Here is a 25,267-nt window from a genome sequence, read left to right as displayed (position 1 = left end):
TTCATAGCAAGTTATTTTCCTAAAGATAATAGTTGTTTTGCTGACAAAAAAATAAATAGTTTAGCTGAGATGAATGTTTGTTCTCTTTCCAATTAATTTCATTCTTGGTATTTTTCCCACTTGTTCGAAGATTTGAAAGAGCTGAGCAGGTGAGAGTGTGAGTTATGCGAGGGAGCAGTTTAGGTTGCGAGGGAGGACTTTGAGGCGATAGATGAGCAGATAGAGAGAAATGGTGACTAGAACGCATGTAAAGTCGTTACGTTACGCTCTGAATGGCTGTATAGTATCCTGCATTGTGATTGGTTAAAATATTGTCCAATTATAATTGGGTTATTTTCTATCAACCGTGTAGTTACCGATGAAATAATTGGGTAATGTTATTGAGCATATTAATGTTGGGTTGTTTTCTCCCAGCCGTTTACTACATGTATAGTTACCTAATTAAATGTTCAAAATTAGTTGGCCAGATGATAATGAACAGCATATGTATGGCGCCATATATCTGTTTAAAAAAAAACATTCAAAGGTGCGAGCTCCATGGCGGAAGTTGCCCTACACATGAGAACTATACATCCATTATGTTTGCCATCTTGCACTATTCATATTTCATAGCAAGTTATTTTCCTAAAGATAATAGTTGTTTTGCTGACAAAAAAATAAATAGTTTAGCTGAGATGAATGTTTGTTCTCTTTCCAATTAATTTCATTCTTGGTATTTTTCCCACTTGTTCGAAGATTTGAAAGAGCTGAGCAGGTGAGAGTGTGAGTTATGCGAGGGAGGAGTTTGAGACGATAGATGAGCAGATAGAGAGAAATGGTGACTAGAACGCATGTAAAGTCGTGTTACGCTGTGAATGGCTGTATAGTATCCTGCATTGTGATTGGTTAAAATTATACATCCATAGCTCAAGACTCTCATTATTAGTCCATAAGTAGTAGGGTCCATCATAACGCATATCATACTTTGAGAAATGGCGTGTACACTAAAAGTAGTCGTTGCAGAAAAGTTTTACCTTCGAAAAAGGCAGGGAGAGGCGACAATCTCCGGTATGGTGCTAGAGGCAAAAGGAGGAGGACGCCCAGAGAACGTAGAAGCGCACTTCTTCCGTGTGTTCATAAACGGAAATGTGACGGACGAGAATCTTAGACAATCCATCTTAAATATGGAAAAGGGCAAACGGGTTATCATAACCCAAGTTCTCAAGTATCCTGGGAGTGCTAGATTGACCCCCAAATCCAAAGTAAGTGGACCCAATGCTAAACCTACTAGTATATATAATAATAATCATAGATTGATTTATTGATTGACTTTTATTCGCCAAGCCTCCAACATACAACAAATTACAATATACCCAAATAACCGATTAAATCAGCTTGAATAGTACTCGTTGTATTTGATTATTGTTCATATCGACATATATTTTTTGCTGAACGTGTATTTGATTTGTGTTTGTATAATTTTTAAAAATGTCGTGTACATGTACATGAAGATTATTATAATTTTTATTTTTCGTGGTTTTATAGTAGCGTTTGTTGTGATTAAAGACATTTTTATTTAGTTTGGCTTAAATAGTATTATATTTTATGAGGATTTTATTTTGTTTGATTTCTTTCAGGTCATCTCAAATGTAGCGGCTTTCGAATACGATGTCGAGGCAATGAATGAGTTTGTGCGGCCGGCCACGGTAACCGTGGCAGAGGCGAGAGGCTCTGCCAAAAAACGGCGACTCAGCGTCGAAGGAGACGTTGTAGAGGTAATAATGATTATTATAATAGTAGATAGAACCAGTGGGCTATTTGTAAGAAACCGTAATCGTGGAATTGCCTATGTTACACTTTGTAATAAATGTGTCGGTCTGTTATGTATGTTTTTTGTTTGAAGGGGTGGGGTGGGGGGGATGGCAGTACCAAATACAGGTGACTGTATCGCACATTTAATTTTGATGAATATGTGCCATCAGGAAAAGTGTAAAAGTTGAGTTTTTTTTAAAATATAGAAGGGAAAGTGAACTGGCACGCAAAAAACTGTGAGATGATTTATTTACAACAGCGCCACCTCGTGGCCGCTTACGACCAGAGACTGGCTTTGAAACATGGACCCCTTAGTCGCTTCAAGTCGCTCAGTTTCTTCCGTCTATCCATTTTGTCTTGCACATGCACTTTGCGCTCCCACGCAGCCAGTGGCGAACAAATTTGCGTGCATAATAATTATGGTCACTGCATAAAACCTATATACCTATTCACGTAAAGTGCACTGTGCATAGATTGTCTAAAGAACGTCTCGGTGCGATCGACCGTAGTCTGAATACAAATACTGTACCATGCATACATTTCAACAGACGCGTTGACAAATTAATTAGGCTATAATTATAATGAATATGCATGGCATTGGCAGTATATGGAAATATGTTAGGTGGCTTTTGTCACTTTTCGGTGATATTAAAGATATTTCTTTCTTTTTTTACTTTAGACAATACAGAACCTCCTTATCATTATTGAATGACATTAACTTGGTAATTTTCTAAAATTCACGTGGAATGAAACCGTATACTTATACATTATTGTAGAAAAATATGAAATATTTGAAATTGAATATAATACTACACTCTGAACATAGGAAAATGTAAGTGTGTGATATTATTTATAGCTCACTTATTTGCATGCTGTTGATAACTTGATATTGTTTCATGATATAATGCCAATCATAAAAATGTTGTAACTTTGATATTCTACATCCAATTGAAACTTGTAATGCTATACTTGTCAAAATGTGTTGAGTTTAAGTTATATTTTGTGTGGATTTCGATGTACAGCTTAACGATTCAAGTGTATAGAGTTATTCAGTTATAAATGATGTTGTTAAATAATGTGGGGTAAAGTATTATTTTCATCATAATTTGTTTTTATTATTCATCTTGATATATATTAGGTCGGAGGGTGTGTGACAACCACCGAATATTCTAGAAGATCGCTCCAGATCGAAGGGGCGGGGAGCAAAATCGAGGTTGTACTCTGGGGAGAGGCAGCGGTGAGGGATTATGCCATATCGAAGAAGATTGTAATCACCGCCTTGGTAAAAGAGGAGCGGAGGTTATCGTCCACTCCTTCTACCAGCATTGAGGTAGGTTTTGCTATATTTGGATAATTAATCTATATTTCTTTCGGTAAAAAATACATGTTCTGTAGAGAAAAAGTCAAATTAAATGTGACATTATAACAGCTAGGTTAATTGGACTGTTTTGACATGAACTACGACTGTTTTTTGCTGTAATACTTTTTGATTTTGTTTTGTTTTATAGGCATTGAAGTTCTAACCTGTTTTTTAAAATAATAATTACAATGAGTTGACAAGAAACTGTGTGAAAGTAATTTTAAAAAGATGATGCAATATCCAGAAATTCTGATTGCATTAAGGTTGCGGAATTACCAGATTGATTAAACATGATCACTTCTTGTGAAAGGCACATTCCCCTTTTGCAGGAGCATGTAATTTTGAACTATATGTTATTTACGCAGGAAAGCCATTACGGGTTTTAAGCTGGTCTTCTAGCAGGCCCTGCATAACATATTATGTTATTATTACAGTTACCCTCATCCATTCTAAAGAAGGTAGAAGGTCCCATTTTTGTAAGTTCTTCGTATGACTGGGCGGGCCGGGGTTTGAACTTTCTACTTTTGTTCATGAGACAGGAGCTCCTCTGATCGAGCCTTCATGTCTGGTTTAAACATGTGTACTCACATACACACTGTGTATTGTTATGGGGTGCAAATTTGCCACTGTAATATTGCAAAATTTATATTTTTCTTTTTGTTTATAAGTTTTGGTACATGTATTGTAGGCCTATATACAGCACACTGGCACGCGAATAATTTTGAGATGTTTTAACAACAGCGCCACCTTGTGACCACTTATGACCAGAGATTGTCTTTGAAACACGGGGGCCGGGGGGGGGGGGGGCGGCGGCGGCGGCTAGTCGCTTGAAGTCTCTCAGTTCCTTTCGTCTATCTATTTTGTCTTCCACATAGATAGATAGGTATTTAATGCGTCTTTTGAAATATATTTTTTTCTTCTATTTTCTCTATTTTTCAGATGTCAGTATTGACAGAAGTTGAGGGTGAAATTATCGGAATCGGGGACACTGAGAATGGGTATGGATGTTTTCACTTTTTTCTTCTTTATATGATTTAACGGAATTAAGTCGTCATTGTTTGACTTGAAAATTGTTATAAAATTTGAGCTGTTGCTGATGCAATTAAACAATATAATATCATAAGGAAATATACATGTATCAATGTAGATGTTAAAAGAGCACAGAGAGAACGAATTTAAAGACAAAGTTAAAGTTTGAAAAGTTTCAATTTTGTTTCATGGAGGTCATAACAATTTAAATATTTTTTGGAAATTGTCGGTTTTGTATGCAAAATTTGAGATTTGTTTTAAATTCTGCTTGCCTGTTTTTTTTTAAATTTATTTTAAAGCTCATGTAATTGGTCGGCGAGGAACACTTTTGCATGGAATTTCTTAAGCTCATTAGACAACCTGTATTTTGAAAGATGAATACTGAATGATCATAAGATTGGACATATGAAAAAGCCTGTTATTCTTAGCGTTATCAATTAGTTTGCTCATGGATGACAGTTGATGTTGTGTATTACACTGTAGCTTACTTTTTTGAGGGTGAATAAGTTATTGTTGTTATTTTGGACTTGTTACAAGTCAGATAATTCCCGATGGTAATGAACAGAAAAAACAGAATCACAGAAACTACAATGTCAGGCTTTATTGTATGATAGTTAAATGTTAGAAGTAGTGAAAAAAAGCATAAAATATTGTAAATACAGATTTCTCAATCAATGTTTTACGCTGTATAATTTTTTATGCATGTTGGCGATAAGGCCAAAAAACAAATCAATTGGTTGTCTTCGACCGCCCGCTCGTCATTTTCGGGCCGCTCGTATTGGGGGACCAATGATCACCGATTAGGCATTGTTTGCTATATAGAGGGCGCAAATAGCTATAAGTAGTACAGTGGTGTTTAAAGGTGCTGTATTTCAAAGCCAAAAATACTTTCTGTGTTGGTCTTGATATTCATTGTACATTAAAATAGTCTTTTTACCATATTAAAATGTTTTATTCACTTCGTTTGTTTAAATGTTTGACATCCCAATGATATATATTTATTTTTATGGAGAAATATTTATTTAAAAAAATTAATAACAAAAATGGGGGAACAAAATCCGACCGCCCGCCCCTACTCCAGAAAAGCAATCGAGGACAACCAAATGCTTTGTTGTTGTTGGCCTACCTGCGTGAATCGTAATAAACACGCTCTGTGCATCTACTGTAGGTCACAAGAGTGAGCCCATTTTCATTGGTTGCCCTTTGCCTATTCACATTTTCTAAACTACATCCATTTTGGGGGGAAATTGTCTTTACTCCGTTATTTTGTCTTTACCATTAGTGTGTGTTAACTTAATAATAAGAGCGTTTCGTTTTGGGGGGATTTAAGCTTTTTGATGTCCTTAATATTCATGAGAAATTGAAATTTGTGTGTCATCAGATAGTGATTGGCATGAATTTCCTGACACTGCTATTAAAACTGAATATTTCACGTAGCTGTGATGTATGAGAAATGGTTCTTATTCATCATTTTGTGATGATGATTGCTGAATTTATTTTTTTATGTTTTGTTCATTTTCAGATATCCTATCGAACTGATATTAGAGAGTGGGGAATCCCTCTTTGTGGGCGAGGGAGTGGCCTTCGACTACGAGGTGGTGCTCCCTCTCAGAGTAACATACAGGGCGACGGCCAGCGGCATCGTCCAATCGATAGCAGTGATGCCGGTCGTCGCCGAGGAGGCAGAGGTGTAATACCTGATAATTTGTTGTCTTTATATCGTTTTTTTTTTAGAAATGTGATTTTTTTTTGAACGTCCGCCAAATGACTTTTCGGTACCCTCTCTTCAAATTGTTTTTAAGCACTCATGCGTAAAATATACATCATATGAGTTGTATCAATGAAAGAAGAGGATAATTATAAACTTTACAAAATGTATGTATCATTTATTAATTATAATTGTGATTAAGTTATGATAAAACATTGATAATTCTCGGTTTAGTTTTTTCTGGGACGCACTGTATAAAATGACTCACACTACTTAGTTTCCTTTCTTCAGATCTTTATTCAATGTTCAATCCAACTAGCTAGTGTCGTAACAATGACAACTTTGGATTTGTAGCGTAGTCTTGTAGCGGTTCACTAAGAGAAAAGATATAACATGCTCTAGTTAGAACAAAGACTATTTGTATGTTTAAAGCAATGAACAACAATATATATGTCATCTATTGTAATCTGCTTGGAGCATGCATGTCTGTAATAAACTCAAATGGATGCATTAACCTGTTTATATCAGAGTAATTAATTCTGTTTCTTCTACTAGCATAACTTGAATCATGTATACCTACTATTCTGAAACTGAACCTTTTGAATCACATACATCAAGGCTATTACATCCTGGTTGTTTATTAATGAATTTTTTCCACAAACAACATCATAAACGCTCTTAAATGATAACGTGTAAATTACAAAGGACCTGGGGCCCCTTTCCAGCACTACAATACATTAATGTAGTAAACAAATTAAACTAATCCATTACTATATACCCATACTGGTACATGCAAAACGTATCACAGCTTTTCTGTAATCATTTATACTGTAACCCAACTGGTAAATATGAACTAAACTAAATGATTACCCAACTGTGCATATTGCACCTTTCTCCAATGAAACATGAATTCAACACAACAACACGGTCCCTTATCCGACCTAAATTACATGAATTAACATATTGACTGCCATATACCCTTGGCATTTCTATCTTATCACACGTACAATGTATATATTATAAACCATATAAATGCTTCTTGTAGCATACTAAATCATTAACCATAACTGTCTGATCATATACACTCTGTTCACTCCTTGGTACAACCAACCCTGTTCATGCAATGCCCCTTAGCAACACATAGCAACACATAGCCTTCTGTACATAACGTTGCGTTAATCATCCCAAATCAACTCACTATTTGCACATAATTCACAGGAAATAAACAATCGTATGAAACAACTAGTTTCCTATATTTGACAGTAAATCAGTTATCTACAGGAATCATGTATCATAGCTTACCAACTATTTGTTCATCCGGAGACCGGAGCCAAGTCATGAATTCTGTGGTAACAAACATCAAGTCTGATGCCTTTGACTAGGCTTTCTGTTGCACAAATTTTCTTAACGCCACCGATGGCGCTATACAAGTTTCGCGCCGCTACATTAACTTTTGGAGAGGACATTATTTTTGACATAATTATGAATGGTTTATCCTCGTAATCCATCTTTTCCTTATAAACACAACAATATTATGTGTGCAACTTATGTATAATCTTAGACACAAGTGTTAATTATGTCTCGATCATGAACATAAGTTTTGGGCATGCCTCTCTTACAAGGGTGTCGATTCGTATCCGTGGTTGGGGGGGGGGGGGGGGTGATAGGTGCCAAAATATTTTCGGCAATGGATCAAAGCAACCAAGAGGTAGAAGCGTATGGCAGGTTGCACCCCCTCCCCAAGCGTGTAGCCAGTAGTTTATTAAATAAAGAAGACGATTCGATGTACCATTCTCGACTCTTAATCCTTGTATGAATCAAGTTCCCCTTCCTCCGCGCGTAGCGATGAAGCTCTGACGTTTCATTAAATTAAAAAAGAAAGAAGGCGATTTCATGTACTATTCTCGACTCTTAATCCTTAATGTCTGAATCAAGTTCCCCTTCCTCCGCTGTAGCGCGGAAGCGCTGACGTTTCAGTAGATTATTAAAGAAAGAAGACGATTCGATGTACCATTCTCGACTCTTAATCCTTGTTTGAATCAAGTTCCCCTTCCTCCGCGCGTAGCGCGGAAGCTCTAACGTTTCATTAGATTATAAAAGAAAGAATGCGATTACATGTACTATTCTCAACTCTTAATCCTTGTTTGAATCAAGTTCCCCTTCCTCCGCGCATAGCGCGGAAGCTCTAACGTTTCATTAGATTATAAAAGAAAGAATGCGATTACATGTACTATATTCTCGACTCTTAATCCTTAATGTTTGAATCAAGTTCCCTTTCCTGAATACATAATAGAGGGCGAGAACGAAAACCAAAGGCGAAAAAGGGAGAGGATGAGAGAGTAGGGCAGAGACAGAGGGAGAAAAAGCACTGAGAAGGGAGAAGTAAAGGAAGAGAGGGAGAGGGTGAAACAGATGCAAAGCGGTGCTGGAGCAGAACGAGAGGGGAAGGGAAACAAAGCAAGATAGACGAGAGAGAGACTCGAGAGAGAGAGAGAGAGAGAGGGAGGGAGGAACAACAAAGAATATTCAGTCTGGGAGAAAGAAAAAAATCTGCTTATAATACTGATCACCCGTACACACTAAAACAACATCTCATAAATTTACGATATGAATAATTAATCCAGGACGACCTGCTTAGACCCCGGGCAAATTTTTAGACCTGGTACTAAGAGCACTGATATGACAAGGCTTCATTTAAACAAGGTAATTCATGTGATCCCAAATTACAAGTTTCCTTTTTTACTTTTTTTTTCTCGGTTATCTTGATATAACATGGTTTCATAAAATCAATTCCTCTGTTCCCGATCGAGGAACATGCTCAATTTAACAAGAGGATGGCGATGATAACGTTAATATTGATGATGACGATGATATTGATGATAATCATGATGATGCATCATGTCATATACAAGTTTATCTATTTTTAACTTTTTTCCTATCAACTCTAACTGCATGTAGAGTGCCTTAGTTGCATAGCGCCCCTTCAGGTTTGTGTGTATTACATATGAGGACCCCACTGGAAATATGTTCTCGAGCTTTCGTGGGTTATCCTGTTGTTCAAAGCTGACTTAATTTTGATTTGTGATTATATCATTATTGTATATTGTTGAAAGCTTGACGAATAAACATCTATCATTCAATCATCCATATACATGTGTTAATAACGATGTCCGGCGAAATTTAAAAGTTCTGCTTTTACCAGGGTCTCCTTGTCTTTCTTTTCGTTAACTTGCCATAACATAAGTTGATTTTTGTATTGCAAATGTGTAATTATCTAATGTTATGCTCTTTGTGTCATTTGAAAGAAAGACGAAGAAATATCTTATCTTATCTTATCTTATCTAAAGCCTCGGTCACAAATGCCATTACGAATTGCTACGAACGCCGTACGAACGATTTTCAGACAATGGAACAGTTTCGGGAAGACAATTATGGAAAACTGACAGGGAGATTCGTACGAACCTGTTTGTCATAACTTCCTAGTTTTGCAGACTTTATTTTTTCTTTTTGATTCGGGCTTTTTAGAGACACCGTACCATAGACATTCATACACATATCATACGTATGTGGAGCTGAGCTGAGCTAAATTACATTTGGTAAGTTGTTCTCGAAAAATCATTTTCTTTTAGTATTTTAAAGGTAAAGACCAGTAATGGTCATGCGATTGCATTGTGAAAGAAACGTTGTGGAATCGATCAGAAAAGGTTGATCATCTAGCATCTAGCATCTGCAAGGTTCTGGAATCATCAAAATGATAAGAAATTTGGCCCATTCTTCGTAAAGTTACAAGCACTATAGTATACACAGAAAGATGTATATGGGACTACCCTATCTCTCTCACCAGACCATGAGAGAAATAAGTTTACCAAATATATGAATTAGTAGGCGGTTTTCCGGCAAATTTTTTATCATCATGTATTAGTCAAAACATATTCTTTCACATGATTGGTAATGAGAGCTTCCATTTCATTTTTTGAAATTGGGGCGTTGCCAATACTGGTCTTTACCTTTAAATTGTATGATAGTGAAGTAGTCTATATCGCATTAGTTGGAAAGAAATTCCTTCAGAAAACGTCTAGGGTAGTATACATAGCATGAACAATGTGGAAGAGTGAGAAAAAAAAAACTTAAACTTTCCCCCTCAGAACTGGAGCCGGCGCTTATCTAGACCGAAAGCTTCAGTCTCTCTAATCGTCGGTTGTTCCACTGAGACTACGTCTGGCTCCACTAGACCTCCGATTATAGAGACTGAAGTCTGGGGACCTCTTTCTGTGAGGCACTGTACGTAACGAATAGTTCGGTTCGACTGGACCGCGATGAATGAGATATGCAACGAGATTTTCACTCTTTACATCCTCATAACTGCTGCAATTACAACACAAATTAAAAATAACATATAGACTATATAGCTTATTTGACTTACGATAGCTTGCTCATTTAGATCCTAAATTAATGATTAATCCGAGAAAGTCTCGTCGTCAACATTATCCGTCTTGGTTTTAGTTGATGAATATTCATTTTTTCTTTTCGAACGTCCAATAGCTACCGTAGCTACGCTACGAGTCGGCCCAGCTTGACCAACGAACTCCCACGAAACGAGTACTCTGATTGGCCATTTGGCTATGTTTTGGTAGGTGGACCCGGAAATATGTCGGCCGCCGGGTAATATTTCGAATGCATGAACGTACTGCTTCGCGGATCTGAGATACAAATTGGATAATTCATATAAGTAAGTCCGTAAATTACGTATTTAATATTAAGTTATCAAATTTTGATAACTGTAATTAGGACAAATGACATACCGACCTAATTTACATCTGATTTAGAAATCAGAAAATTAGATCTAAATAAAGAAAATCGGGGAGAAAATGTCGTGGACGAAAATATGTACATAGCCATCCCCACGGTACGAGATCTCTGGGTTGCCATCTGTATTGGGGAATGACAACAAATGTCAGTTTTATTAAAGAAATGACCCAAATCAGATGGTTATTGCTGTCTAGCGCTTATCATGCTTATTCAGAATCATATCCCTACTTTGACCCCGTAACTCCGGCGTAGAGATTTCTTGCTCACGGGATTCACGGCAAATTGAGCACTGCACAATACAATTGCATACCGTACATACCGACGGTGGGTTGCGGGCACTCCAGCTAAGCATAGAGTCAATGCTAATGCGTATTGACCTCTAGCACTGCATGCTTGCTGTGAGGCGGGTATTATTATACCTAGAGTCTAGGGGGCCGTTTCTCGAAACCAACTCCATGACAGTCATATCTTTGTCGCCGACCTACGGAGATGTCATGAAGTGGATAAACCGTTTCACAAAGCCATGACAGACATGATATCGATATATCACGATACTAGCAGCTCAAGAAGATAGTCTTTGTCACGATCCATTTGATTTATCAAGAATAACGCAAAACAAGTTTTGGGGCTAAAATTGTTCAAAAAGAAATATATACATATAAATTCTCCTAAAATAAATAATAAATGGTGTCATTATCAAATGTAGATCATCAACCGATTTGCATATTTCTGTAAAGATTCTTAAATTGAAGAAAAACCGGCGAGTGTTTTTTTTCGACAGTCGAATCAAAAGTTAGTTGAAGGATACCGTAATGTGATAGTTTATCAATACGTACTTTTTTGTTTATTGTGACGAGGAATTTTAGGCAAAATGCCTTTTCTCAGCCAGTTTTTATTCTAGAGTCTCATAAATACTCGTTATATAATTGATTTGATATTGAAAATATAATTTGGAAGAAGTAATTAGAGAGTGAATAATAATGCACATAGGCCCACACATAGGAGCATCACTATCCTGGCTGTGTAGTAAAAGCTGTGCTCTTGAACCTCAACATTTCAAACACCACTGCACAAAACTCAACTGATTTCACTCAAAATCGGTACTTTAGTGACAATTGATGACACCTAAATAGCAGTAAAATACATTTTTTTTAACTTACTGATATTAAAAAGAATAATTTAAAAAATCAAATTGTAAGTCTAGTGTCAGCTTGCTTTGTTCTTTGCTATAAACTACAGTGTGTCATTCAATAATATCACTTACACATACATGTATGAAAGCTAAACATTAAAGGCATCGTTTAAACATGTTAAATCTGAGATGCACGGCCCTACGTGTTATCAGTGTCTGTGATATGGTGTAATATTGAAGCCCTAAAAACATTGCGCCTACTTCAAAATGATCAAGAAGTGCCTCAAAAAATTAAAAATCTTTGAGTGACCGGTTTTACCATACTCGTTTTCCCTAATAGACTGAAGTGTTATGAAAACCGTTTTTGGTTTCGATTTCCAATCATAAATATCTTGATAATCAGACAGGCTATCGGCTTGTAAAAGTCATGAGGTTCATTACTGACCTAAAGGTTTATAATTATCATGAGCTAGATCCAGGATTTTTTTTCAGAATCTGAGACAAAGTTACCCAATCCCTTAAAGGGATCTAAACATACGCGTAATGCACAGACAGGCCTACGGTATACTGACCACTACATCAACGTTATATCCACTCGCTATTTGGAAGTTAAGAAATTGATCTATAGTCTAGATTCTAGAGATCTCCTAAATCTCCATTGTCGTTGTCGATGTCCGAGGTACTTCCTTTTTTATCTCCTCAAAACTCAAGTCGAGTATATTTTTGTCCATATCGATATTTCCAGGGGATTTTGATGAAGGTAAACAACGTTGGGTATGAACAGGTACGGTACTCAAGAGTCAATGCAATACATGTTAATTGCACGTAAACAGCATCGCGCACCGTCGTAGATCATTTCAGCTGAGCGGTTCAACGCTCATTTTGTGACTTTACTGAAAAATCAGCTGAATTACAATGTTTTCGGGGTTTTGAGTGGGTTGATTTTTCGTCATGTTTAATCAACTTTTAAATTTTCCCTCGAACTTACACAAATGTAATAAGTGAAATTGTTTGATTGCAATGATACCAAATTCAGTCAAGTTTAAAATTAATGAAAGAAAAAGAAAAAAATACCAGAGTGATATTACATTAACAAGTTGTATACAAATTTGTTGATGTTGTGTTTTGTGACCTGTGTATAAGACGCATCCCTATTTATTGATACAATGTTTGCACTTTTGCTGACTCTGTAGGCAGCAAGCCAGATTGCGTCTTATTTCAGCGTTTGGAAACCCATGCAGGGAAGATCCTTCATTTTAGTTTGAAGGCGCCGATGAGTACTTGTGAACTTGTCACAAATAATTAATAGTAACAATGTCGTTTTAAAAACTAAAGATGACAGACAGATTTTCCTCCGAGTCCAAAGAGAAATTCGGACATAGTACGCTACTTTGGTTCTAGTTTCTGAGTGGTGAGTTGATATCCCGTGTGTGAGTGAGCTGGGACCATGCCGTCGCTCTTCCGGGCACGGGTGAGCATCGGCCGGCACAGTGCTATGTGAAGGGGCATAAATTGAGAAGAAAAAAAAAACTCTTCCCTTCAAATTCGGAACGTAGGTTAACTTCAAATAGTAGATCCTATTCTTTGTTCGCATTATATAATTTATGTTGAGACTCAGAGTTTTTTGTAAACCACTATAAAGTAGCATTTTGAGGATTCAAAATATCCTGTACCTGTCTATAAGACGCACCCCCGACTATCAAATTCTTCCGTGCATCTTATACACAGAGATTTACGGGGTACTCAACAATTTGTAGTTGTATTTTTTGGCATATAATAATGGCTAATTATTTTCTTTGATAATTAATTATTCGTATTCATAATACATATTGGTAAATGTTGTTATGAACTGAAATAGAGTTGATTGTATTTCTTTTTTATATTTCAGGTTTTCCGACTGTTAGTGGTGAGTTACCTTGGAGTTGGAGCTGGAACTGCAGTATTTGCTGATAGAGTATGTTGATCTACTTAACCTGTTGCTTATGGATTTTTTTTGAGGGGGGGGGGGGGTAATGGGTGGGGGGATGGACCCTGTATTAAGTGAAATTTTGCCATATCAATTCGGGGTATATTTTGGGTTTGAACACTTTTTAGAGGGGCTTTAACATTTTAGGGACAGAAAATTGATTGAGACGTTATCTCTAAATGACATTAAGTACATAGGTTTTATATACACAAAACATTTGGGATAACATTTTTCTGTAAAATGGGGTTTGAACATTGAACTTATACATGTATATATTTTTTGGGGTGCAATTTATAACGTACAAAACTACAAAATCTACATAGTAGCTGAACGACCAGGAGCGATATTCTCGTTTAACAATGTTAAATCTGAGATGCACGGCCCTCTGTGTTATCAGTGTCTGTGACATTGTGCAATATTGAAGCCCTAAAAAAATTGCGCTTCAAAATATCAAGAAGTGCCTCAAAAAAGTAAAAATCTTTGAGTTACCGGTTTTACCATACTCGTTTTCCCCCAAAAATATCCTATACCTGACTATAAGACGCACCGACGACTTTCAAATTCTTCCGTGCATCTTATACACAGAGATTTACGGGGTACTCAATAATTTGTAGTTGTATTTTTTACCATATAATAATGGCTAATTATTTTCTTTGATAATTAATTATTCGTATTCACAATACTTGGTAAATGTTGTTATGAACTGAAATAGAGTTGATTGTATTTCTTTTTTATATTTCAGGTTTTCAGACTGTTGGAGTTGGAGCTGGAGCTGCAGTATTTGCTGATAGAGTATGTTGATCTACTTAACCTGTTGCTTATGGATTTTTTTTTGAGGGGGGGGGGGGAATGGGTAGGGGGATGGTCCCTGTATTAAGTGAAATTTTGCCATATCAATTTGGGTATATTTTGGGTTTGAACACTTTAGAGGGGCTTTAACATTTTAGGGACAGAAAATTGATTGAGATATTATCTCTAAATGACATTAAGTACATGGGATTTATATACACAAAAACATTTGGGATAACATTTTTCTGTAAAATGGGGTTTGAACATTGAACTTATACATGTATATATTTTTTTGGGTGCAATTTATAACACACAAAACTACAAAAGCTAAATAGTAGCTGAACGACCAGGAGCGATATTCTCGCTGAAACTGCATCCGGGTGTTTGGTGTCCCTGAATCTCCTCAAGAAGACACAACTACAACGATCTGCAAGATTGTGCAAGAGAAACTGTGCATCACTTTAAAACCGGAAGATATTGACCGATGTCACTGTGTTCGAAGACGGAAACCACCTCCCCATCCAGGATCACGGCCAAAACCAGCGGCCATCATCATGAAGCTGACATCATATCAACATCGACAGCGGCTGATCGTCTAATCTGAAAAGGAACGGAATAAGCTGCGAGGATCTGACTGATGCCAATCGTACTCTCTTACATGATGCTTTCATCGCAAGCAAGAAACAGAACAGTGAGATAGAGGCAGCATGGTCGATGGACTGAGGGATCATCGTCTCTGTGAAGACATCACACGGTAAGAGCGTGAAAAACAGGTTCATGACAAGAACGAACCTGACAACATATGACCACAAACATTGAAATTGAAGGATCACGATTTCCTTCGGTCCTGCATTTTGTATACTTTTGGTACAGTAATATATTCACTAGACATATTTGTTATGTTTTTATTTATTTGGTTAAAAATCATGAACACGTAAAGTTCAGGAACTCATATTGATTAAATTACAATAAAATGTAATACTGTAAACAAAATAGAACCAAAATATATACACTTAAGAAAAATTCTGGTTACAATACAATATTCAACGAGTAAAGCCAGGCTGGCTACATGTAACAAGACCAAAATGAGAGATGACGAGGAAATCGAGAAGGAGAGAAATGTCTAGGGAGCGAGTGGGGAGAGAGGGACAGAAAAAGGGAGCGGAGAAGGAAAGAAAGAGAGGGAAGGGGAGATACAAAGGGAGAGGGAGAGAGAGAATGAAGAGTGAAAGAGAGCAGGGAGGTGAGACATAGATAAGTGAGCACTCTGCCCCTAGGGCTTTTCCTATCACTCAGAGTGGGATTATGCGGGATTAGGGGTCCAAGGAAAAACAAAATGACACCTTACGCGACGAGGTCACCCTGGTGTCCCATGCGGGATGCTGCTCTAAACTGGCTCTCTCTAGGTGAGAACATCAACAGTCCAGTCATAAGGGATCGCGTGTTCATATAGCTAGCTCTATACATGTCGTTAGCATCATCACATGCTACATACACTCAGATGTTGTGATAGTCTAGGAATTTAGCTCTCGGGTGCAAAGAACAACAACAAGGTGAGTTAAAACATGATTATTGTTGAAATTTTCTTTATTTTGTTCCATTTATATTTATATTTTAACGTAATAGTAGTGGTAGACCCTGTCTAGCCCAGGTGGAAATCATTTTTTTAGGCAAACAAATTAGATTTTCTTCTTTATTTTGATGTATGACTCCACTGTTTGTTATCGTTCGTTATATTGCACTGCACGGAAGACTAACAGTACACTCGTGGTAGAATTCAACTGGACATTTTGGTCCATTACATGAAATGATATCGACCATAGAAGGAAGGCTACATATGCATACAGAAGATGGGCTTTCCTCTTTAGATTCTAGTATCAAACCTTCAATATGTCTGTAAGAAGATCCATATCATCTTCCAAATAATAATCATCACACGAGTATTTAAAAGCTGCCATGTTATGGGATGTAAACATATCCTACAATGCATTGCACATGCAAGCGGCTCCTGTTGATCAACTGACCTTGCGCATGCATTATGTGATCTTATTTACAACCGGTGCGACCAGGCTACATTAATGCAATTTAGTGGATTGATCAACCGACCTTGTGCATGTGTTATGTGATCTTATTTAAAGGTAAAGACCAGTATTGGAAACGCCCCAATTTAAAAAAATGAAATGGAAGCTCTTATTACCAATCATGTGAAAGAATGTTTTGAATAATACATTATGATAAAAATGTTGCCGGGAAACCGCCTACTAATTGATATATTTGGTAAATTAGTTTATCTATTGGTGTGTGAGAGATAAAAACGCATGTGTCGCGCACGTGTGCATAGTCCCATATACATCTTTCTGTGTACAGTGCTTGTAACTTCATGAAGACTGGGCCAAATTTTTTGTCATTTTGATGATTCCAGAACCTTGCAGTACATCTATGCTAGATGATCATCCTTTTCTGATCGATTTCACAACGTTTCTTTCACAATGCAATCGCATGACCATAACTGGTCTTTATCTTTAAGACCAGTGCGACCAGGCAGCATTAATTCCAATTTAGTGGATTGGTCGCTTGGGGAGTGCGGCATCGGGGATGGTTCAAAAGACCCTAATCCAGTTTTCTCTACTTTATGTCTCACCTCCCTGGGGAGAAAAAAAGAAGAGCGATGCAGATAGAAAGAGAGAGGGGGAGAGAGAGAGGGGTAGGGAGACGGAAAGAGAGAAAAAGAGAAGAGAGGGACCTTTTACATTTTATCCACGATATTAAAGTTCTTCTATACATTTTGTACATACATGTAGTTGTTTCGTTTTTACTACTTTGTATTAAGTGTAGAATTCATATTCCTTTGATCCATTTTTTTAAATTGTTTTCTTCTTCAAATGTCGTGTCATGCTTGATTTGTATGTCTCACCTCCCTGATTTTTTCAATGTCTCAATGAAAAACATGTATATGTATCGACCTTGACAGAATTTATGTCACTATCAAGACCCAAATTACTAATAACTTCACTCAGTCACATTATACACCAGATGAATTTAATACGTTTGTATCACAAAAATTACCTGATAATGATGCCAATAACAAATTATCATTTATTGATATTAATTGTAGAAGATTTCAACATAATTTTGCTGCATTGTCTGTACTTATGATGTCATTACGTATGCAAGTTTCTATTATTGGTGTTTTGGAAACATGGCTAAGGGATGAAAATTCGCAATATTCTCTGTGCAATTTCAGTCATTATGACTGGTATGTGGGAAATAATAAAAGACTTGGATGTAGAAAGAGGTGTTGGTATTTTTATTAGCAAGGACATTAATTTTAAACGCCGCACTGACTTAAATATTAATGAATCATTTTTAGAAAGTATTTATTGAAATTGAACATTTTAGTTGAAATATTTAATATGTGTTATGTATAGGCCACCAAGTCAACCAGTGGATGATTTTTTAATGTCTCGCGTTAATGTTGTAAACATGGAAAAGAAATAATTTTATTTAATTGGCGATTTTAATATTGATTTATTAAATGTTGAGAATGTTAATGATTTTTGTAACCACTTTAATGCTACATTATATGAATATTTTTACAAATGATTCTTGCCATGTTTATTCTGGAATATTATTAACTGATATTTCTGACCACTTCCCGGTATTTGTATGTGTGATACTGATATTCACAAAAGTACTGACTGACTTTTATAAACATGATGTAAATCAAAATAATATGAGAACATTTTTGCAATTGCTGTATTCAACTAAATGATATTTATCTAGTGATGTGAATAGTAGCTATAAATAGCTTTGTTTTTAAATTCATGAAACTGTATAATTTGTGTTTCCCTGTGAAATTAGTTTGTATGAAATATAAGCGTAAAAATAAACTTTGGATTACAAATGAAATTATAAAGTTGAGTAAGAAAAAATGTAGACTACATTGTATATAAGTTGTATATTAAACATCCCAATGATTATAGAAATAATGTATATAGGAAATTTGTAATAAATTGAATAATAAGATTAAGATTGAAAAATAAGAAATACAACATTCAAGGAGTGAAGCCAGGCTGGCTACATGTACTGTAGCAAGACCAAAGTGAGAGATGACGAGGAAATTGAGAAGGAGAGAAATGACAAGAGAGAGAGAGAGTGAGTGGGGATAAAGAAAGAGAGGAACAGAAAAAGGGAGCGGAGAACGAAAGAGAGGGAAGGGAATATGTGGAGGGAGAGGGAGAGAAAAAGAAAGGGAGAGAGGGAGAGATAAGGAAGAGAGAGAGGGAGTGAGGGAGAGAGAGAGAGAGGAAGAGCGATGAAGATAGAAAGAAAGATGAGAGAGATAGGGGAGTGAGAGGGGTGGGGATAGGGAATGAGAGAGAAAAGAGGGGGACCTTTTACATTTTATCCATTAAAGTTGTATACATTTTATACATAGTTTTGTTTTTAAGTGTATAATTTATATTCCTTTGATCTTTGGAGAAGATAAAAATTATCTTCAAATGTCGATGTGTTTAATGTCTCAATGAGAAAACATGTATCTGTATCAACTTTGAGAGAATTTTTGTCACCATCAGATCCTCAAAGTACTAATAACTTCACTCAGTCGCATTATACACCAGATGGATTCAATACGTTTGTATCACAGAAATTACTTGATAATGATGTCAGTAACAAATTATCATTTATTAATATTGATTGTAGAAGCCTCCAACATAATTTTGATGCATCGTCTGTACTTGTGATGTATGTATGCAAGTTTCAATTATTGGTGTTTTGGAAACATGGCTAAGGGATAAAAATTCGCAATATTCTCTGTGCAATTTCGGTCATTATGAATTTGTGGGAAATACTAAAAGACTTGGACGTGGATGAGGTGTTTGGTATTTTTATTGGCAAGGACATTAATTTTAAACGCCGCACTGATTTGGATATTAAATAATCGTTTTTAGAAAGTATTTTTATTGAAATTGAACATTTAATTCAAATATTTTAATGTGTTATGTATAGGCCACCCAGTCAACCAGTGGATGATTTTTTAATGTCTCTCGTTTTTTTTTTTTTTATGTTTTAAATGTGGAAAAGAAATTATTCTATTTAATGGGAGATTTTAATATTGATTTATTAAATGTTGGGAATGATTTTGTAACCATTTTAATGCTACACTATATGATTCTTTTAATAAATGAACTAACTCGTGTTACTGACAGATCTTCATTGTTATTAGATAATAATTTTACAAATCATTCTTGCCATATTTATTTTGGAATATTATTAACTGACATTTCTGACCACTTCTCGGTTTTATTGTATTTGTGAAATTGATATTCACAAAAGTACTGTGAAACTGACTTTTTATAGACGTGATTTAAACAAAAATAACATGAGAATGTTTTTGCACTTGAGGTATTCAACTAAATGGTATTTATCTAGTGATGTGAATAGTAGTTATAATAGCTTTGTTTTGAAATTCACAAAAACTGTATAATTTGTGTTTTCCTGTGAGATAAGTTTGTTTGAAATATAAGCGTAAAAATAAACCTTGGATTACAAATAAAATTATTAATTTGAGTAAGAAAAAATGTAGACTATTGTATATTAAAGATCCCAATGATTATAGAAAAGAAGTATAAAAGATTTTTTTTAATGAATTGAATAATAAGATTAAGATTGAAAAAGGTATCATCATTGGTATACGATCTGATTTGATTTCGGAGTATGTAAATGATTGGAAATGAAACATGATAGATTTGATGAGTTTGAGATGTACATGAACAAGACAGTTATGTGAATAGTGAGTAATTAGTTAACATTATAAACCACAATGTGATAGTGTAGGTATTAATCACTTTTATTGATAGTTTTTTCCCCTTCTTTTTTTTCTTCTTTTCAATGTAGAACGAGTGTTGGATTGCTCTGTGTTGGAGTTGCTGGAAGGAGGTAGTGGTGTTTAAGTAAGTATTAGGGGATTTATGTTGAAAGTGTGCAGCATATGGTCATGGTAGTGACTTTTCAAAAAGGATTAATTATGTTATGCCATGTAGTGGCACTGATTTAATCTTACTTATGTTTTGAGCTGATTCTATAGGAAGGCACAGAATGAACAATTGTTCAAGCAAATACTATGATTATGATTGCACCTGCAGCAAATTTTCAAAATGAGATTACATGGTGAAATAATTAAGCTTAGAAATAGGTCAAATAAACCAGTTGGCATATAGGGTGAATAAGTTTCAAACCATGGGATTGTTTAAGGCCAAAATGTGGATATTAGTCATTCATTGGAAACCTCCATGTTGTGTTGAGATCATAGGTCACTTATGTAGGTCAAATGTTATGGCATACCTGCAAGACTAAAGAATACCAAAAAAAATACACATTGAAATACCTTATTTGTCAAACCTGTATTGTACATTCTGTGTATACCTCTGTCAGAATAGGGGAAAGTGGTTAGACTTTTGTGACAATTAATCTTGTAGCTTTGATATCCTATCCAAAAGGATTTGTACTAAACTGATTACTTGGTATTCTGCTATTAGTCATGGCTGGAATTCACAAAGGTGGTTTAGATTTAGACCACGGTTTATGCTTTTTATGGTTATATTACTTTTCACTGTTCAACATTTTTAATGTGCAATAGTACCTGTGTTTTCAAGATCTTCAAACTTGGTACAAAATTAAGGAAGAATAGTTTTTGGTGTTATATATCAAGGTTATGTTTACATAGAAATTTTCTGCTTGACAAGTCAAATAATTAAATTGAGGACTACGGTAATACTGTGGTTCACATGGGAAGAAGGAGGCATATACCAGTAGACTGCACACAGTCGAATTAAATGAAATATGTCTCAGCCATCATATTAAGCATCAATTGTAGACTCTTCCATTGGGTACGTGTTGCCAAAATTTGAATAGAATCCATCAAACATGTAGGGAGTTAGTCAAGATGAAGAAAAAAAGGGGGGGGGGGTGTTTTTAAAACACATAGTGCAAACATGCACATATATTTTGATTTTAGTCTAATACAATACATATTGTACATGTGACCTTGCCTAAGTCGAACTTGGATAAGTCAAACCGCCCGTATAAAGTTAACGGTTAAACGTTTAGCCCCAAAAACGTAATGATTCAGGCCTACGGCGAGCGGGCGGGCATAGTACGTCACTAAAATGTCATGATAGAGTCTTCTTTTTAGCACAGTGTAAAAAAAAGTCAAGAACTTTGTATTTTGAAAAATGGAAAATGCCAGTTTTGCGTGTAACTATTTAAAAAAAAAAATTCTTTCTACTTACAGGTGTCTGGCTGTGCTGATTGTATGTTTATTTTGTGTCCTGGAAGTTTGTTTTTCAGGAAAATACTTGTTTTTTGTTTACATCTTTTCATTGTATTCATTTGAACTGAAACTTCATCTTGCATCTTTCTTTATCTCAGAAGAGATTCTGCTCTCAGAAAAGAGTGTACCGCACGCCAGAAGGTGTGTGTCTTTAACCATTTCATCCCATTTCATACAAATTCAATGCCACTGAGATGGTCGTGGATAAACAAATGAAAAGCCACTGAGAAACTCGTGGATAAACAAGAAAAAAAAAAAAAAAAAAACTCAGATCTGAAAAATTTTCATCTTGAGCTTCTTCTTTACCTCTGTCTTATTTACTGACTTTCTATTGTTATTTTCCTGGTTAATTGTTTGAATATGAGGGCATAGCAGAAGATTGATTGAAAGTGACTTTGATTGAGAGAAGAAGTACAGAGTGAGCTTGATTGAATGCAAAGAAAGTGAGCTATATCATTGAAAAGAGAAACAAGTTTAATAATTCTATGAATAGATGTGATTGTGAGTGATTGTTGGAAAGAGAATAAGGAAATTTGTGACAGGATATAGAGAGTTCTAGAAATATAAGTGAGCTTGATTGATTGCAAAGAGTACATGTAAGAAGAACATTTGTGTCAGGATATATAGAGTTGTAGAAAAGTGAGCGTGATTGATTGCAAAGAGAGGAAGAAAGAAATCTGTGTCTGGATATAAAGTATACAGATTTATAAAAATATAAGTGAGCTTGATTGCAGAGAGAGTAAGAAAGAAATCTGTGTCTGGATATAAAGTGTACAGATTTATAAAAATATAAGTGAGCTTGATTGCAGAGAGAGTAAGAAAGAAATCTGTGTCTGGATATAAAGTGTACAGATTTATAAAAATATAAGTGAGCTTGATTGCAGAGAGAATAAGAAAGAAATCTGTGTCTGGATATAAAGTGTACAGATTTATAAAAATATAAGTGAGCTTGATTGCAGAGAGAGTAAGAAAGAAATCTGTGTCTGGATATAAAGTGTACAGATTTATAAAAATATAAGTGAGCTTGATTGCAGAGAGAGTAAGAAAGAAATCTGTGTCTGGATATAAAGTGTACAGATTTATAAAAATATAAGTCAGCTTGATTGCAGAGAGAATAAGAAAGAAATTTGTGTCCGAGTATAAAGTGTACAGATTTATACAAATATAAGTGAGCTTTATTGCAGAAAGAGAAAGAAAGAAATCTGCGTCTGGATATAAAGTGTACAGATTTATAAAAATATAAGTGAGCTTGATTGCAGAGAGAGAAAGAAAGAAATTTGTGTCTGGATATTGAGTGTACAGAGGTATACAAATGTAAGCGAGCTTTATTGCACTGATTGGTATCTGCTGAATATATTAACAAACCTCTTTGAACACTGTCTCACAATATCGTAGTTTGTATTGAAAAAGTAGCACAGTCTTGAGATATCCAAGATAGCTAACAATTTCACATTTTAACAATTATAAACAAAGGCCATATGTTGAAAGACGAAATGAAGGTCGGTGATAGAAATGCAGAACCCCATGTTGAAGAGACTTTAGAGTGTTATATATGTGGAAAAGATCTTGATGGCAAGGAGAATGAAGTGAAGTGTGAAAGTTGTCCCAACTCTTACCATGTGGCATGTATGAATATCTCTCGTGAAGATAAATTTAGTGACATTACACTTGTATGGATTTGCCTATGCGGAAATAACAATATTTCTGTACGTATGTTTGACCATCTAGGTATCCCTATTGATGTCAACCAATATGAATGCATCAGTCCGAATCAGGAGGTCATGGAAGAGCCTGACGGCACACCTGATGAATGCTCTACATCGAGAAAGATTGAAAGAGGCCGCTTTACAAAGATGAAAAGGTATGTGAACAAAGGACATAAGCGATCTAGATCCCCCAAAGAAACAAATGCAAAAAAGGGGAGAAATGAAAGGTACGTTGATGACTGTAGGAATGCGTCTACATGTGACCAGTCAGAAAATGTAAAAAATACAGTTGGCAAGGAAAAGGAATCTGGTTTAAGATGGGACTTGATAAGATCGCGAAAGGCAAAACTCTTGGAGAAAAGAAAAGGAATGATTTCTGTAGATAACAAATACAGACATAAGGATGAGTGTTCACATGTGAACAAAAGAGAAAAGGGAGTGACATACATAGGAAAAGCAATGAAGCATCTGTACCGCAAATCAAACTCAAAAATCAAAGTTCCAAGTACTGAAAACCAATCAAAAATGACACAAGACAACGAAAAATCAAAAACAAGTGTATCAAGCACAAAGAAACAAATAGAGGTGCCGGAGATCAGTGAAAATGATTTGAAGGTAACACGTACAGGAACGGTTTCTCATGAAGAGACAAAAGTGTGTGAAGATGGTAATGACGAACATTGTTTGAAGTCGAATGAGATGGCTATGTTGTACAGTAAACAGAAATCTCCTAGTGAATGGTCTTCTTCAGATCTTGATGCTCTTGTAACATGTTCAATTGATATGTTTTCTACTAGCCCTGATGACGTATCTGCGAGTATTTGTAAGAAAGGTGATGGCACATCTCTTGGCGAACCAAAGACAGGACCTCTTACCAAGTACGCACATCCAGACTCACTGATCAACACCCTTGAAGAATCACTCAAGAATTGTGATGGTTGTCTTATGAACTTTGGTAAGCAGACTTTTCTCATAATGTCACATGAAACAGGTTACTACATCTTTGATGCACATTCCAGAAGTAGAAAAGGGTGTCAAAGTAAGCAAGGAAAAAGCATTCTCATGCATACTAAAACTTGGCTCGGAATATACACTTATTGCATACAATTGTTGAACTCTATGAAGCTCTCGTGTGAGGAGACATACAAGCTGACACAGGTGACAGTTGCACACAGATCAAGTACTGATGCATTGAAACACACAATCCCAACAGATACAATTTCACAGGATAAGGTAGATGAAAGTCTGATGGTAATCCAAACTGAAGATCGTTCCGTATCTAAACCTGAATCAAGCCAAGATAAAGTACATGTAACACTCAATTGGAAAGTGCAAGCAAAACCTACCAAACCCCCTGATGAAATAGATGTTGATCTCAAATCATACAGGAAAGTGCAAGCAAAACCTACCAAACCCACTGATGAAATAGCTGTTGATCTCAAATCCTACAGGAAAGTGCAAGCAGAACCTACCAAATCCACTGATGAAATAGATGTTGATCTCAAATCATACAGGAAAGTGCAAGCAAAACCTACCAAACCCACTGATGAAATAGATGTTGATCTCAAATCCTACAGAGTTCATGCTGGTGGCAAAAACCAAAAAAAGGGTAAAGCAAGGAACAAGAAAGGTCAGTTCACCAAA

General features: G+C 35.8%; 1 protein-coding gene across 13 annotated transcripts in view; it reads left to right on the top strand.

Annotated features, from left to right (window-relative positions):
* The first annotated feature begins 9,319 nt into the window (after positions 1 to 9,319).
* The window catches only part of LOC105445600, a 30,611-nt gene continuing 14,663 nt past the window's right edge, over positions 9,320 to 25,267 (top strand). For 2 of the 13 annotated variants that reach the window (XM_030999477.1, XM_030999483.1), the window contains exons 1-4: positions 9,320 to 9,484; positions 13,718 to 13,783; positions 14,538 to 14,587; positions 20,483 to 25,253. In XM_030999477.1, coding sequence (XP_030855337.1) covers positions 23,396 to 25,253 — 1,858 coding nt within the window. In that variant the 5' untranslated portion in view covers positions 9,320 to 9,484; positions 13,718 to 13,783; positions 14,538 to 14,587; positions 20,483 to 23,395. Of the gene's footprint in view, positions 9,485 to 10,579; positions 10,618 to 13,717; positions 13,784 to 14,537; positions 14,588 to 14,641; positions 15,339 to 20,482; positions 25,254 to 25,267 lie in introns of those variants that run through there. The other 11 variants (XM_030999438.1, XM_030999448.1, XM_030999445.1 and 8 more) reach the window with 11 other exon arrangements.

Source organism: Strongylocentrotus purpuratus, unplaced genomic scaffold (genome assembly GCF_000002235.5).
Source record: "Strongylocentrotus purpuratus isolate Spur 01 unplaced genomic scaffold, Spur_5.0 spur5_contig_861, whole genome shotgun sequence".
NCBI classification, from domain to species: Eukaryota; Metazoa; Echinodermata; class Echinoidea; order Camarodonta; family Strongylocentrotidae; genus Strongylocentrotus; species Strongylocentrotus purpuratus.
The sequence above is the reverse complement of the archived record's forward strand: the minus strand, read 5'-3'. Positions and strand labels throughout refer to the sequence as shown.